This window comes from Oryctolagus cuniculus, chromosome 15 (assembly GCF_051225735.1).
Source record: "Oryctolagus cuniculus isolate XC-2025 breed Fujian yellow rabbit chromosome 15, ASM5122573v1, whole genome shotgun sequence".
NCBI classification, from domain to species: domain Eukaryota; kingdom Metazoa; phylum Chordata; class Mammalia; order Lagomorpha; family Leporidae; genus Oryctolagus; species Oryctolagus cuniculus.
The window spans coordinates 8619054-8635443 of record NC_142881.1 but is presented as its reverse complement, the minus strand read 5'-3'; the positions used below and the strand labels follow the sequence as shown (position 1 = coordinate 8635443).

The following is a 16390-nucleotide window of genomic DNA, read 5'->3' as shown; positions in this document are numbered from 1 at the left end:
GGGACCAAATTTTTCTTCTCCCAAGTGATAAATGAGGCTCAGCAATGCAGAACATTCGCTCCCTTCATTACCAGCGACTACGAATCTTTTTCCATGCAGCCTCTCCCCCTTTGTGAATTGTCTGTCCTGACCGTTGTGTTTCTTGTGTGTTTCCAAACTTGCATTTTTAGAGATGAAATAGAGCAGTGTTTGAGCTCTGAACACGCATGAGTCACTAGTTACAATTCAACTCAGCCTCACAAATACCTATTGTATTCCACCAACCACAGTGCCCAGCGCTCTCTGTGTGGTGGATAATGTGTCCACGGAGTGGTGCTTCTCCAGGACAAAACTCAGAACCATGTGCTCACAGGGGAGCGGCACAGGGGACAGTCCCTGGGCTGACACCTCGGGAAGCCTCCCACCCCCCGTCTGTGTCCTCTGACCCTGCCCCCTCCTTCCGTTGCCCACCCACAATGTCATCCCCTGAATTCCACTCCTCCTGTGCCCAGCCCTCACGTGGAGCCTGCCTGCAGGGCCACACCTGCTCTTGTCTCTGTGACCATGGTCATCCTCACGCTCGGGCTACCGATGCGCACCTGTTATTTCCCTAGTGAGACTGCTTGAGCATTTGTCTTTTCTGCTCTCTGTGTTCTCTGAAAGCATTGAGCGCACAGTAAGCCTACTGACACATAGTAGGTTTGCAATAATGCTGGTGGAGTGGAAGTGTGGCTGCGTGTGGGGCCCCTCTGGAACTCCGGAGCACAGGGAGGTGTGGGGATTCAGGGTCTGACAGGCCCCTGGTGAGAAGTCACCTTTCATGGCCGGGCTGCCGGAACTGTGTGTGTTATCCCCCTTTCAGCTGGAGAGCGGGGGTGACATGGCCCACCTGAGGGACCTGGACACCCAGGCTGTGAGATTCGGGCTGCACCTTAACCAGGTACGGAAAGAACTTACCTCCCATGCTGGGTTAGGGACCTCTCTAGAACAACCCAGGATCACTTCTGATGCCCGGTAGGCAGGTCAAAGGTGAAAAGGAATTGTGAGTGTCTCTCCTGAGCACTCACCTGCTCCATGGAAATGAAACCCAAAGACGGAGGCCTGGGACACCCTGCACAGCACTCACATGTGTGTCCCAAATTTCCCCACTAGGATGGCCAGGTATCCCAGTTTTCCTGGGATGGCAGAGTTTCCCAGAGATGCAGGACTGTGCATTCCAGAACGAGCAGAGGGCGGGGAAATGGGATGGCTTGGTCATCCCGTCCCTGCAAACGTCGGCAGCTGCCAACAGTGTCCAGGAGCCTCCACCCCAAGTCCTCGTTCAAGGTTGCAAAGGCAGCTCATTCTGGGTGGCTAATCTGAAACCTCCAAAAATGAGGCATCCATGGATCAAGTCAGTCACCGGGAGAGTCTGTGCTGTCTTGGGCTCCCTCTGATAGGCACAATTCGCCAAAAAACTGTGGCTCTCCTCCAGTATTTTTAAAGGCACCCAGGAGTCATCTCAAAAAACTCGTGTTGAAGGGACTCGGGGCTTCGTCTACAGTCAGAGTCCCCTCGGATGAGGCCTGGCTGAAGCAGACAGTGTAGACTGCAGAGCCAGGACTTCTTTTAGTTTTAAGATTTATTTATTTATCTTGAAAGGCAGAGCAAGAGAGAGAGACAGGGAGAGACAGAGAGATCTTCCAGAGACTGGTTCACTTCCCAAAGGATGCACCAACCAGGGCTGGGTCAGGCTGAAGCCAGGAACCTAATAACTCATCCGGGTCTCCCATGTGGGTGCAGGGGCCCAAGCGCTTGAGCCATCTTCCACTGCGTTCCCAGGCCACAGCAGAGAGCTGGATTGGAAGTGGAGCAGCTGGGACTAGAACCAGCATTCTTATGGGATGCCAGGGTCTCAGGTGGCTTCATTGGCTTTCCACAGTGCTGGCCCTGTGGGGCTCCTTGCCAGTACCATAAGCATGGAGTGTCTCAGGCCCATCAAGTGGACACAAAACACTTTATCTCAAGGTTGTCAGAGCACAGGTCAGCCAAGAGCACGCCCAGCTCTTGCTTCTCCTCACCGAGGCACATGCGGAGTAAATAATGTTGTCACGGCTCAGCAAGGACTGCTTCCTGTGAATGCCTGCCAGCTCTATCAACCATTAGTGGCAGCAACTGCTTACTACTCACCTGCCCAAGATGGGTGGAGTCACGACAGTTTGGCTTCTCCCACCTTCCTAGGCTCAACTGCTATTGCATTTCCGCTTTCAAATCAGTTGTCAAAGGAGTCCCTTTTGTTGTCACTGGAATTTGCTTTGCTCAGCGCTCTCGCCACTGACTACTGGGACCTCAGCCCTCACTCTGTTGTTTTTCTTTCCCAACGTAGCAGTACACAACTCAGTCAAAAACGATAGCTGTGTATGGATTCTTCTTTGAGTTAAAGGGATTCAGACATGCTACTAACGCTTACAGTTTTTATATGCAGGTAAGAATGATAGAGCGGATGTTTGAGCCAATTCATATCAAATTTGTAATTACTGATTCATCACTAATTAACCATGGCTGTGGACTGTGTGCGAGCCCGGTGTTAATCATACTCAAATACGTCATGTCAGTTGATTTTGCAACAACCTTAGGAAGGAGGTATTGTTGGCCCATTTAACAGGTGAGCTTCTCAAAACAGTATCGTCACACTTACGTGGCTGCCACTGGTAAAGCGGGGGCTCAATTCTGGGCCTCGCTCCCCACATTTGGGGCTGTAGAAGACAGGGATGCTTTGCTGGTGATCATGCTTCTACGGACGTCAGAGGTGGTGCCTACAGCGGGAGAGGGAATGACCTCGTTTAGGGTGGCACAGCAGGGCAGGGGTAGGATGCTGGGAAGGCAGGATGGTGGAGGCCCTGGGCTCGCTGCTCCTGCTTGACTTTTAGGAAAGGCAGGAGAAGGTCGTGTTGAAAGCAGCATTGCAGTCACGTTGCTTGGAGAGCTGTGTGGCCATAGCAAGTCTGCCTTTTATCTGGTTCCCCGCCTGTACATGGGGAAGGCGATGGGACCTACCTCACAGCCTGCTGTAGATATTAAATGTGTGACTTTGTGCAAAGGGCCTGGTACAAGACCTGACGCCTAAAGCACTATATATGCCCTAGTGATGATGATGCTGATGATGATAGACAGCTATGATGAAGGACCCCCTTGTTCTACTTAGGACTTGCTTCTATGTCTCTCTTCCCTAAACTACCATAGCTTTTTTTTTTTTTTAAGGTTTACTTATTTATTTGAGAGGCAGAGTTACAGAGCGAGGAAGAGAGAGAAAGAGGGAGATCTTCTATCCACTGGTTACTCTCCAAATGCCCTCAACAGCCAGAGCTGGGCCAATCCGAAGCCAGGGACCTGGAGTTTCTTCTGGGCCCCCCATGTAGGTGCAGGGATCCAAGCACTTGGGCCATCTTCCACCACCCTCCCAGGCCATTAGCAAGGAGATCCATTGAAGTGGAGCAGCCAGGACTTGAACTGGCGCCCATATGAGATGCCAGCACTGCAGATGGAGGCTTAACCTACCATGCCATGGCACCAGCCCCAACGTGGCATATCTTGTTAATGCTTTTATTACCACTGCCAAGCACAGTGCCTGGAACAAAGCGGAGCTTTAAGTCCCTGTGTGGAAGAGTTGATGACTGAACACACACATGGAAAGGCCTGAGTTTAATCCCAGCTTTGGCCGTCCCTCCCTGTGTGCCCTGGAGCAGGGCACGCCTCTTCCTGGGGCCTGAGCTCATGGTGTGCCGTGACTCAGGCATTTCTCAATGCATGGATTTTACCAGATGAAAGAGATTAGTTACGTCACAGCACCAGCTGGAATGTCCCGATGAATACATCACATACAAATGTTGATGTTTAAAACCAGTCGATCTATATATCTGTCTATAAAAGTGGGATGTGGGAGAGAGACAGAAAGCGCGTATCTGCTGCTTCACTCCCCAAATGCACACAATGGTCCCTTACTGGGGCTGAAGCTGGAACCAGGAACTCAGTCCAGGTTTCCCTTGTTGGCGGCAGGGACTCACTCACTGGAGCCATCAGCTGCTTTCCCCCAGGTGCACGTGAGCAGGAAGCTGTATGGGATGTGGAGCCAGGACTCTCACCCAAGCACTTTGATGGGGAATGCAGGTATCCTAAGGGGTGGCTTAGCCTCCGCGCCAAACGCCTATCCCCCTGTTGGTGTCTTAACCCCAGCAAGTGAAGCGTGAGCTGGTGACGTTGTTCTGGGTTGGCCAAACTCCCATTCACTGGCCAGCGGTTTGTGTAGTGCACTCTTGGGGAATGCCTTGTGCTGCCCGCACACGGGCTACAGGGGGAAGGTAAGAGCCAGGTGGGGCCGGCGCTGCGGCATAGCGGGTAAAGCCTCCGCCTGCAGTGCCCGCATCCCATATGGGCGCAGGTTCGAGTCCTGGCTGCCCCACTTCTCATCCAGCTCTCTGCTGTGGCCTGGGAAAGTAGTCAAAGGTGGCCCAAGTCCTTGGGCTCCTGCACCCGACGTGGGTGGAAGACCCAGAGGAAGCTCCTGGCTCCTGGCTTCAGATCAGAGCAGCTCCAGCCATTGCAGCCACTTGGGGAGTGAACCAGCAGATGGAAGACCTCTCTCTCTCTCTCTCTCTCTCTCTCTGTCTGCCTCTCCTTCTCTCTGTGTGTAACTCTGACTTTCAAATAAAATAAATTAATTAATTAAAAAAAAAAGAGCCAAGAACCAGATTTCACCAGCTCTGGCCGCCCCAGTCCCAGGCGCCTGACTTGGATCATTGTCTTCACAGAGAATAAGGCACACAGACCTCGGGCTGTCCTCTACGGTCTTAGAGTACAGCCCGGTCAGCCTGCGGGCGGAGCGTCTGGTGAAGTATGAGATCAGAGCGCAGACCCTGGTGGACGGCAAGTGGCAGGAGTTCAGGACAAACCAGATCACGCAGAAGTTTGGCTTCTCCAAGCCGTCCTGCAAGAGCCACGTGAGTGGAGCTTTGTCTTTCCTTTTTTATCTCTGGGTGCTCTTTCTCTCACTGACTTCAAATCCACAGTGATCCACAGGAGAAGCGTGCTCACATGGGAAACGACGAAGCCACAGAGGAAGTTTCTGTAATGAAAAGCTTGCAACCGTACTGATGACTCTGCTGGTTTGGGGCCACAGCCAATCCATTTCATAAATGTTAAAGGGCTTAGGGGAGGCCGGCGTCGCAGCTCACTAGGCTAATCCTCTGCCTAGCGGCGCCGGCACACTGGGTTCTAGTCCCGGTCGGGGCACTGGATTCTGTCCTGGTTGCCCTTCTTCCAGGCCAGCTCTCTGCTGTGGCCAGGGAGTGCAGTGGAGGATGGCCCAAGTCCTTGGGCCCTGCACCCCATGGGAGACCAGGATAAGTACCTGGTTCCTGCCATCGGATCAGCGCGGTGCGCCGGCCGCTGTGGCCATTGGAGGGTGAACCAACAGCAAAAGGAAGACCTTTCTCTCTGTCTCTCTCTCTCTCACTGTCCACTCTGCCTGTCAAAAAAAAAGGGGGGGGGGGGCTTAGGGGAATGCATCTGCCATCTCCGTGTCACCTGGGCCCGTGCACAGCCCACCACCCCCTGCCAATCGCAGGGCCTGGGGTGCCTGCGTCACTCTGGCTCTTCCTAGGAAGATTGAGCCTGGCCACCTCAGTGGGCGGTGCCAGCATCCACGTGAATCAGCACTTGACCTGGCTTCTGATGGCCACAATCTAGAAATCGCCTGAGAGCCTCAGAGGCACAGGGGGGGCTGTGAATTCAAGAAGGTCTGGGGGCTGCCCTGCAGGGAATGGGGCTGTGCCATGAGCCACAGCACAGTGGGGTCCCCTGGGAGGAGATTCACTCCCTGGCCAAGGCACCACCCAGGATGCCATGTGTAAGCACTGGGGCATCAATATATTTTTTTTTAATTTTCCAGGTTATTTTCCTGGAAATAGAGGTTGGAAATCAGAATACAAATTGCCTTTGGTGGGGGAGGGGAAGCTGGGATATTGAGGGAACATGATGTCCAAAGGGCTGAACTGTCAGGTTAGCTTCCGTGTGAGAGGTCGTCCGGCTGTACCTTTAAGACCTGTGCCCTTGACCGCATCTAAGTTATACCTCAACTCCTGGAAGTTCATGTTAAGGTGGTGCTGAGGTGCAGCCAGATGGGAGACCCAGCAGCTTCCTCCGGCATTAGGCTCCCCCTCCCCTGCTAGGGCAGCCATGTTGCTCCTGGAGGTCTCACTTGCTCCGTCTCTTTTCATGTTTCAGACCTTGAAAATCCAAACCGTGGGCACCCCAATCTATGCAAGCTTTGCATTCATCTTCCCAGTATCTTGACAGTTTCCAGAAGAATCTATGGGATCTTTCCCTCACCGGGCTGCGTCAAAGAAAATAAAAGGACATTAAAGGGAGGACTCAAGTGTTCCGCTGACTTTCCTGGGCTGCGATGGTCTCCTTAGAACTTTGGCCCACATTTCCACCAGGTGAGGATGCAAAGGGCGTAAGTGCAAGTTCACTTCCATTGCTGGCCGCAGACTGCCCTGGGGCCAGCCCTAACCTTTTGCCTGCTCTGGGTGCAGAGGGGAGCACCTGCACAACACCAAACTCCAACTGGGGGCATCAAGTACTTCCCTTGTGTCCTAGTTCTGCCCGCCACAGAGCACCGCACCTGACAGCTGTCCCTGGCGGTTTTGAGGGTCTGATACCGCCTTCCTCTCCCCTGCCTGTGTGTCTCTCCCGTGTGACTTCTTGGGTGGCACTGCATCTGCCTAGCCCGTTCTCTGTATTATAGCCTTCTGTGTGGAAGCCCTGCGGCGATGGTTGCCGCCCAGGCTTGTCCTGACATACAGGGTTTTCATGAGCTGGCAGACGGCTGGAAACCACGCCCTCAGTGGTCCATCCCAGCCCTGCAGGGCAGGGACCAGGTGAGCCAGGACAGGCACAAAACCAAAGGGCCAGCAACCCAGATAAATCATACAGTAATGTGACATTGGCAAAAGGGAAAACCAACAGGGAGAATCTGGATGAACACACCCACATAACTGAACCCAGATTGAAACCCGAGAGAGCAGGTGAGCTCCCCACGCCTCCCGCCTCAGGGCAACCACCCCAACTGTCGTGGCTGTGGTCTAGCCTGGCTGTTCAGTTTGAAAACTGTTTAAGCAGAGCTGGGGTCACAGAGTTAGGAGCACCGTGTTTGAAAAACTTGCCCAGGCCCTCACAGGGAGCCGGGGTCTGTTTTCAGAGGTGTGTATAGTGTCACTTCTTTAACCAGTAAATATAACGCCTATAAAATAACACATGTTGTCAAAAGAGAAAAATCACAGAGAAGAAAATCCAAGGCTGCTGGCCTTGACAAATTTTGATTTGCATTCAAAATGGGATTATCCATGTCTCCTTAGAACCTGCTCACAAGCTCTCTCTCTCTCTCTCTCCCTCTCTCGTTAAACAGGATGGTTTCTTTAATAGGGAGTGCTGTAGGAGCGGATTTCCCAAAGTTCATGGAAAATGCAGCTAAAAGGTACATTTCTTTTGGTGCAAAAGCTTTTTGCCTGCTTTTCTCATAGTACAGATTTTCCATGACTTTTTGGCAATTCCTTGCATTTGGGGAGGAAGGAGAGGATGTGTTTGCCTCACCTTCAAACTGTGTGACATCAGAAATGTCACCAAGGGACAGTGTCACTGGACAGACGTCTCAGGGCTGGGCATTCGGGGCTCTAGAGAAAGTGGGGTGTGACAGTTAGCAGAGCCCTACAGGGTAACAGGGACAGTGACATCCAGAATCTCTGGAAAGCAGCTCTGCTGGTGTCTGGGGCATGGCTTGGAAGCATCGTAAAACTGGAGAGACACCCACTTCCTGCGGGCAGCAACAATTAACCCCCTGGAACATGAACACTCGTGCACCAGGGATCCTCAAGGGTGAACCTTGCAAAGCAGCAATGCCCACAACGTGTCCCTAGAGCGAGCAGTAAAGACATGAGGGGTCCAAATGCCAGGGTGACCCCCACAGCTGACAGGGTAAGGGCCTTGGGGGTTGGGCACTATCTCCTGCCTTCGAGAAGAGGTGCTAGGACTTGGGGTGATGGGGAGAGGGGCCCCTTGTCATGTCCACCACCTCGCTGTGCAGGGGTGACGATTCTGGCTGGAAATCGCTTCCTGAGCCTCTCTGTGGCGGAGACACAGGTGCCATCTCCCTGACCCCACCCCTCCCCCAGGAGGTAGGTGAATTTTCTACATCTGATAAGAAAGGACCAGGCATTTCCTTGTCCCAAGCTCCAACTCAGGCCTGGCCACTAGCCCGTCTGTGTGCAATCCCTGCCAAGTCTCGCTGAGAAGTCTTGGGGTGCCTAATTCAGGTGTTCAGCAAATACCTGTGGGCCATGCATGTGACAGACCCACGTGCCAAGCACTTGCCGCAGGCAGGCCAGGTCCTCTGAGCGGCTGCTGTCTGCAGGAAATACCATGGGTTCCTCCAGGCGCAGTGGGCCGGGCTGAGGGCTGTCTCCTAAATGGGCCTGGCAGGCCGGGCTTGGTCTCCCAGGGGAGGGGCTGGAGGGAACCAGCGCACGGGTGACGCTGAGCCTGGCTGCCAAGGCTGATTGTGCAGCCTGCGCCCCAACTTTCTGGGGGATCTTGACACAGAAGCTCAAAAGGGACGTAGGGGTTCTCACTGTGAGCCACGTGCCCGATTCTCTTCCTTCCCCGGTGCCCGAGAGCGACCCTGTGACCCCGCTGCCCCGCGCTGGCTTCAGAAGTGGAAACTGACACAACCTTACTTAGCAGCCAGGCGCCTCCTGCCCGTCAGTCGCTGCGGCAATCCCGAGAATCCATCTCTCTCCACTAGGGGGCGCGGTCCGCCTCGCAAAGTTCAGTGGCAGAGCCTCGGAGCGCAGCAGTTGAAAGTAAAATTTGTACATCCCGGTGAGGCTCTGGTTATCCAGATAGCCACAGTATGCACAAGGTCTCTGAACCTAGGAAGCAGAAGTCTGGAGACAGAATTTTTTTTTAAATATATTTGCGCCGGCGCCGCCATAGCTCAATAGGCTAATCCTCCGCCTGCAGCGCCGGCACACCGGGTTCTAGTTCCGGTTGGGGCGCCGGATTCTGTCCCGGTTGCCCCTCTTCCAGGCCAGCTCTCTGCTGTGGCCAGGGAGTGCAGTGGAGGATGGCCCAGGTGCTTGGGCCCTGCACCCCATGGGAGACCAGGAGAAGCACCTGGCTCCTGCCTTCGGATCAGCGTGGTGTGCCGGCCGTAGCGGGGGTGAACCAACGGAAAAAAGGAAGACCTTCCTCTCTGTCTCTCTCTCACTGTCCACTCTGCCTGTCAAGTATATATATATATATATATATATATATATATATATATATATTTGCGAGAAACAGGCAGAGAGACAGAAAGACATCTTCCATCCACGGGTTCACTCCCCGAAAGCAGAGGTTAGACCAGGCCGAAACTAGAAGCTGGGGGCTCAGTCCAGGTCTTCCTGCATGGGTGGTGGACCTCCCACTTGTGTGGTACTTGAGCCATCATCCGCTGCCTCCCAGGGTGCACGTTACCAGGAAGCAGATGGGAATTGGAGGCAAGACTTGAACCAAGGGACTGACACGGGATGGAGGCATCCCAAGTGGTGTTTTAAGCACTGGACCAAACACTTGCTCTAGACAGAAATTCTTGCGATGATTTTAAAAGCCCTTCTTACAAATGGGAGCTTCTTAAAAGAGAATTAAAAAAAATTTTTTTTGACAGGCAGAATTAGAGAGAGAGAGTTATAGACAGTGAAAAAGAGACAGAGAGAAAGGTCTTCCTTCTGTTGGTTCACTACCCTAATGGCCACCACGGCCGGCGCTGTGACGATCCAAAGCCAGGAGCCAGGTGCTTCCTCCCGGTCTCCCATGGGGTGCAGGGCCCAAGCACTTGGGCCATCTTCCACTGCACTCCCTGGCCACAGCAGAGAGCTGGCCTGGAAGAGGGGCAACCGGGACAGAATCCGGCGCCCCGACCGGGACTAGAACCCAGTGTGCCGGCGCCACAGGCAGAGGATTAGCCTAGTGAGCCGCGGCGCCGGCCTAGAAGAGAATTTTAAGAGCTACAGTCACAATGCCTGGAGCAGTAGCCATGACACCGGTCGATATAACATCCTGCTTGCCACGTCCAGCTTTGGCTCCCCACCGAGGCCCTCCTCTCCCACCGGCAGGCTCGGGATTCACTCTGTCTCGGCAGCGAGGCGTAGTCAGGAGTTTTCAGCCTGGGTCTGCCCTGACGTGACTTGCATTTTGGAAAAGTCATTCTGGATGCTACACAGCAAAAGGCAGAGGGGACAAGCAGGGCAAAGAGGGTTTTGCGGGCTCCAGGCAGATAGGAGGGGGGTTGGACCAGAGTGACAGCGTGGAGACGCTCGAGATGGACAAGCCGGGTGAGCGCACAGCTCCGTGTCCTCGGGTCAACCACCTGAGTTAACCACCTCCGGGTGTGGCTGTGGCCACTGGGGGGACAGAAAACTCTGCCATCACCTATCGCACGCACTCTTCCGGAAGTGGCTGCACCCGCTTGTTTCAAGATAAACATCCCCAAAGAACACTGGCTGCGGCGGCAGAGGCTCTGAAGCCAGTGTGGCAGCTTCAGAGAAGGGCTGAGGATGCGCCTGTGGCCCCCATGGTAATGATATCCCAGCAAATCCTGCCGCCCGAGTGCCCGCCTGGGTGCCGCTGCTGTCTCCACACCCTCCTGAACGCCTTGCTTCGGCCCAGGAATGCGTGGTTCAAGACGTGGGACCCCAAGGGGCCTTGCAGTATCTCCTTTTTTCTGCTAGGAGCCCTGGACCACGTGGTGCAGCAGCTCCCCCTCGCCGGCTGGGGGTTGAGAGGCCACGTGGAGGACAGCCAAGGGCCTCTGCCTGGTTGCCAGACACCACCAGACATCTGGGACCTTCTAGCTGAGCCCACTTCCGACAGCATGCAGCTCCCAGAGTGACTCCAGAAGAAACTGCGAGACACCCCCAGAATCATACAAAAGAATTGTTGTTTTAAGCCACTAAGTTTCTGAGCGGCTCATTAGCAAGGAAGAGATCACCGAAATACACACTCCTGCTTATGCAAATTCAGTTTAGGAATTTTTGCTAATAGAAGAAATGTAGAAAATAGAGATTTAGCTATAAAAGTATTCCTTGCAGCATTGTTTATAATAAAAAACATCAGCGTGGTCTTAGATGCCCATGGCAAGAATTAGACAGAATGATGTAGACCTCACATACCAGGCAATGATTAAAAAGTTACTGTTGAGGCATTCCCAGAGCAAGGCTTATAGAATACACTCTAAACTGGAAAAAAAGCAATTTTTAAAAGTATGGAGATATGATCCATTAAAATGTGTGTATGTAAATACGCCTCCTAGGGGACTGAGGGGTCCAGAGGCATGTCTGATGTTGTCAAGTTGCTCTTGTCAATGAGTGTGATCATTTGTCCTGGCAGCCACTGGTGCGGAAGGCTCCTTGACTGACAGGTGGAGAGGCGGGTCACTCCACTGATGTGATTAAAGCAAGGCAGCTCCACCCTTTATTTCACTTAGCAGGACTTCCTGGTTTCTTGGCAAACCAGAGGTACCTTCCCCTGACCCACTTCCCATCCAACCAGCCTGATCTGCTCCCAGACTCCCCGAAGCAGAGGGCAGCTTTGGGTGCAGCGTCCTGCAAGCCAGCAGGAAGCCAGGCACCCTGGTGAGTCGCAGCGGGCAGCAGCTGGCCACAGCGGTTGTCATCGGTCTGCCCCAAGTGCCCCGGAAAGGCAGGGCCCAGCCGGTCTCAGAGGCCAACGTTACCTTCTCTTTCATCTCCGCATCGCTGAGCAGTGCGGCCAGTCACTCGCTTCCCCAGTAGCTCCCTGTGAGTCACTCGGTGTCTTGCCGTGCCCTGAGCAAGGCGCATTCCAGGCAGGTGCCACTCTTCATCTGTGTGCCCCCGAGAGCCCCCTCCAACGCCAACTAAATGCCTTCCTTACCACAAGTGGAGAGTCTTTGTCTGCTCCACAGTGCCGGAGATGAGGCCTTGTTTCTCTCTTCTTTTCCTGGCTGTCGCTCAAGACAGGGGCATCTCCCTCTACAACAGGAAGTTGATTCCTCGTGGGTGAACTGAGAAATCGTTGACCAGAGCACACACGAGCGTGTTGGGCAAGCAACCCTTGGACTGCCATAAAGGCGGGCGAGGGAGGGGACACTGGCCCAGCTGTGACCTGCTTTGCTCTTCTAATGTGGGTCACTCCTTGAACAGGGACAGGCTGCAGGTGTCCCTTTGTGCTCAAACTCTCAACTCTTAACCCTTGAAAGCACACAGCACGGACAGAGGGCTGCTTGGCAGGCCGGGTGAGCAGGAACTTCGGAGGGAAGGGCAGCAGGCACGTCCTCTCCTTGCTCTGATACTGAACCTGTTCAGTTAATTAGGATCATACAGACCCGGATTCTACCCCCGATTCCCAACCACTTTCTATCTGGGTGACCTTGGCAGTGAACAGACACATGTAGCAGGCAGAATAATGGCCCCCGAAATATCTGCATCAAATCCCCAGAACCTGCAAATCTTGCCTTGCATGACAAAGAGAACTCTGCAACGTGGTTAAGGATCTCAGGATTGGGGAGACCATTCTGTGTTACCAGGCGGGCCGCCTGTGCTCACAGGTGTACAGGGGAGGAGGTACCAGGCGGGCCGCCTGTGCTCACAGGTGTACAGGGGAGGAGGTACCAGGCGGGCCGCCTGTGCTCACAGGTGTACAGGGGAGGAGGTACCAGGCGGGCCGCCTGTGCTCACAGGTGTACAGGGGAGGAGGTACCAGGCGGGCCGCCTGTGCTCACAGGTGTACAGGGGAGGAGGTACCAGGCGGGCCGCCTGTGCTCACAGGTGTACAGGGGAGGAGGTACCAGGCGGGCCGCCTGTGCTCACAGGTGTAAGGGGAGGAGGCGAAGAGACGATATGAGCAGTGTGGAGTGGTGTGACCACAAGGTGGGAGAGAAGCAATCCCCAGGACTATGAGAGGCAGGGAATGGACAGATTCTCCCCGAAAGTCTTTAGAAGGAGGCAGCCCTGCCAGCACCTTGACTTTGGCCCACTGAAACTGCCCAGAGACTTCCGGCCCCCAGCACTGGAGACACACGTGTGTTCTTTGGACCCGCCAAGCAGGCGCTGATTGGTTACAGCTGTGGGTTAAGTGCTGGCTGATTTGTGAAGTCCTGTGAAAATAAAAAGGGCCGCTGAAACGTAGCCAGTGCCAGGTGAGGCCGCTCGGGCTGGGTGTACCCGAGCAGCCAGCGAGGAGTCAGCTCGCAGGGGTCCAGTGCGTGAGCTTGTTTTCAGGGAGGGAGGTGACTCGAAGTGGCTGGGCGGCTAGACCATGCCTGCTGCCCAGATCTGGCCTCCAGATTCACGTTGGAGCCCAGGGACTTGGGGCTCCCTGGTCAGAGCTGAAGGACCTGTTTCCCAAGGGACTCTCACAGCCTCCTGGGTTCACGCTGTGCTGCTCTGGGGCCTGAGTGACGTAGGGGGACACAGAAGGGGGCAGGGACGTTTGCTCCATTTCTGCACATGACACAGCCCCAATACCACCTGGTAAACTCTGCCCTGAAGACTGCTGGGGTCTCAAGACCACGTGCAGGCCTCCACTGTGGTCACTGCCACCTGCAGCATCACAAAGAAGACACAAAATTCCTCTGAAAGTTCCCTAAAGAGAGGATGGGGTCAGCCCCTGCAGGGTGAGCACGAGCCCCTGGCATGGGGACTGTGATTGGTGTGCAACCACCGGGGAGGCCGGGGCATGCTCAGGCCACCGCAAGGCCTGCCTGTTGCCATCTGCTCTGGCCTGGTCCATGGCATTGGTGCAAGCAGGCCTCCTGCTTGGCTTGTTCACGGGGCCCCCCTGCCTGATTCTCTGGGAAGGACACTCACACTTCCTTCTCGCTCTAATCGCCTGTCGTCCTCACCACACCTGTTCCGAGTCCACATGGAGGCCTATCAGACATGGCGGCCAGGGAGGAGCCGCATAGCCCTGGGCTGCTCAGCCTGTTCTCAGGTTGTCTTCCTGCTGCTTGCCACCCTCTGATTGACCTTGCTCATTCCTGGCATGTTCGGCACAGCTCCCTGCGTGCAAGCGTGTCGTCTCTCCCCTGGGAACGTCCAGTGCGGAGCAGGGCAGCGCCCACACACCTCAGCTGCTCCAATCGCTGGCACCCGGAGCGCGCGTGAAGTCTGAGAGTGGAGGGCAGGGGTCTCGACTTGAAATAACCTAACCCTAACCCTAACACCCTTGGCAAGGGCTAGGTCCACTGCTCACTGTGCTGGGAAACCTCAGAGTCAAGCTGTGGACTGATGTGGTGCAGCAGGCTAGGTCGCTGTGGCCAGCATCCCAGATGCGTGCAAGTTCAAGTCTCAGCTGCTCTGCTTCCTAGCCAGCTCCCTGAGAATGCGCCCGGGAAGGCAGCGTGTGGTGGCCCAAGTGCTTGGGCCCCTGCCACCCACACTGGAGCCCCGGATTGGAGTTTCCTGGCTCCTGGCGTCAGCGTGGCCCAGATCTGGCTGTTCTGGCCTTTTGGGAAGTGAACCGGAAGGTGGACAATCTTTCTCTGACTTTCCCTTGGTCTCTGAGGCTCTGCCTTTCAAATAAATAAATCCTAAAAAGTGAAAAAGAGAAACTAGCCAAGTGGAAAAAGCACACGGAGCACATGGGGTGTAAGAGATGAGTTTTCCATCCTGAGGGGGTTCAGAGGAAAGTTCTAGAAGAGTGGGCTTGGAGCTCCTGCCACTGACAATGTACTCTTCCTTGTGGGTGCTGGGGAGATGGGGGTGGGGCGGGAGGGGGAAGCAAGGGGAGTTCCTCCCTTGGGGCCCTTCTCTCCCCACCTCCTGCTTGCCCTGCTTTGTGACATCTTCAGGGATGGTGCCTTCCCATCCCGGCCCTGCCTCTCCTCTCTTCCCACGCGTGGCTCCTCACTCGAGCACTGAGGTTACTTGGGGAAGTTCCCACTGGCTGCCCAGTGCTTGGGAAGAGCTCCCTGAAGGATCTTAGCATCGTTCCAAGTTTGCCTCTGAACACCTTTCTCAGGTGGGATGTCCTGGGTCGTCCTAGCATTTCAGAATTTGTAGCTCCGAGCGTTGTGGGGAGGAAGCAGAGAGAAGGGGACAGAGAACCTCTTCCCGAGACAGCGTCTGCGCTGGATGGGGACCCGTTTCCTCCTGGATCATGTCAGACAGACACCATTGTGAAGTCCGAGGAAAAGTGAGCAGCGGGGAAAACAGTCACGAAACAGAACCTCCCCGATCATGCACTGCATGCGGCAGCAGCCAGATGCTAGGGATGCTTCGAAACGCTTACTCCTCGCATCTGCAATGTCCCACTGAGGACGGGGAAGGAAGGCGTGGGCGCTGCCACCGCCCACAGAGCACGCTTTGAGAGCCTCGGGTACAGCAGTGGGCGACGGCTTGTCTGCAGGGCTAGACCCTGGGAGTTAGCCCAGGGATCTTTAGCACGAGGATCTGGGGCAAAGGTGCTCTCCGCAGAGGGAAAGACAAGCAGCTGCGGGCAGTCCAGGCCTTGTGCCAGGGGACAGCAGGCTCCTTTCAACAGAGGAGCCACTAAGCCACGGACCCCTTGGCAGATGACAGGTGGCCTCGTTGTATTGTCCGGGGTGGCCAAGAGGGAGAGGGTCACACTCGAGCACACGGAGGGACAGCTGGAGGTGCAGCAGGGTGGGGGGCTGTGGGAGAGGTGCAGTGGGGGGTGGGGGGAGGTGCAGTGGAGGGACTGTGGGGGAGGTGCAGTGGGGGGTGTGGGGAGGTGCAGTGGGGGGTGTGGGGAGGTGCAGTGGGGGGAGCTGTAGGGGAGGTGCAGTGGGTGGGGGATGTGGAGGAGGTGCAGTGGGGGGTGTGGGGAGGTGCAGTGGGGGGGAGCTGTGGAGGAGGCCCTGTCCCCTTGCCTGTCCTGGCAGGGCGCTGAGGTTACTCGGGATGAGCACTCACTGTGATCTCAAAGTTGTCACCACGCTTAAGCCGCGTTAAGGCGGCCTGAATGATTACCACGCATGGCAGCCTCTCGGATCATCTCCAGCTGCCCTATCGCGCTGTTCTATCATGCCCCTCATCATGTTACGGATAAGCGGCTGGCCTCAGAGAGCCTGTGCCCTGCCAGCGGGGCGGTGCTGGGATTGCATCTCCAGACGCCCTACGTGCTCTGTCCTGTCTCAGCAGCTACTTGCACCTCTTCAGGAAGATTCCCCAGGACGGCGCTCCTCAGGGTCAAAGGTGACCTCTGTGCATTGAGACTGTGTTAGAGCAAGCTTCAGCCTCGCAACGCGCTGCTGGGGACAGTGGCTCGCAGGCTGGCGCGTGCTCCAGTCACCTGCAGGGCTGGTCATGATCCCCGTGATGCCGACTCCGTATCTGGG

General features: G+C 55.3%; 1 protein-coding gene across 1 annotated transcript in view; it reads left to right on the top strand.

Moving 5' to 3' along the window:
• Positions 1–7077, top strand: part of BTBD16 (BTB domain containing 16) — a 50325-nt gene extending 43248 nt beyond the window's left edge. Inside the window, exons 14-17 of the mRNA XM_089313878.1 lie at positions 842–919; positions 2345–2443; positions 4767–4955; positions 6241–7077. Coding sequence (XP_089170004.1) covers positions 842–919; positions 2345–2443; positions 4767–4955; positions 6241–6309 — 435 coding nt within the window. The 3' untranslated portion in view covers positions 6310–7077. The remainder of the gene's footprint in view (positions 1–841; positions 920–2344; positions 2444–4766; positions 4956–6240) is intronic.
• Positions 7078–16390: the final 9313 nt, after the last annotated feature.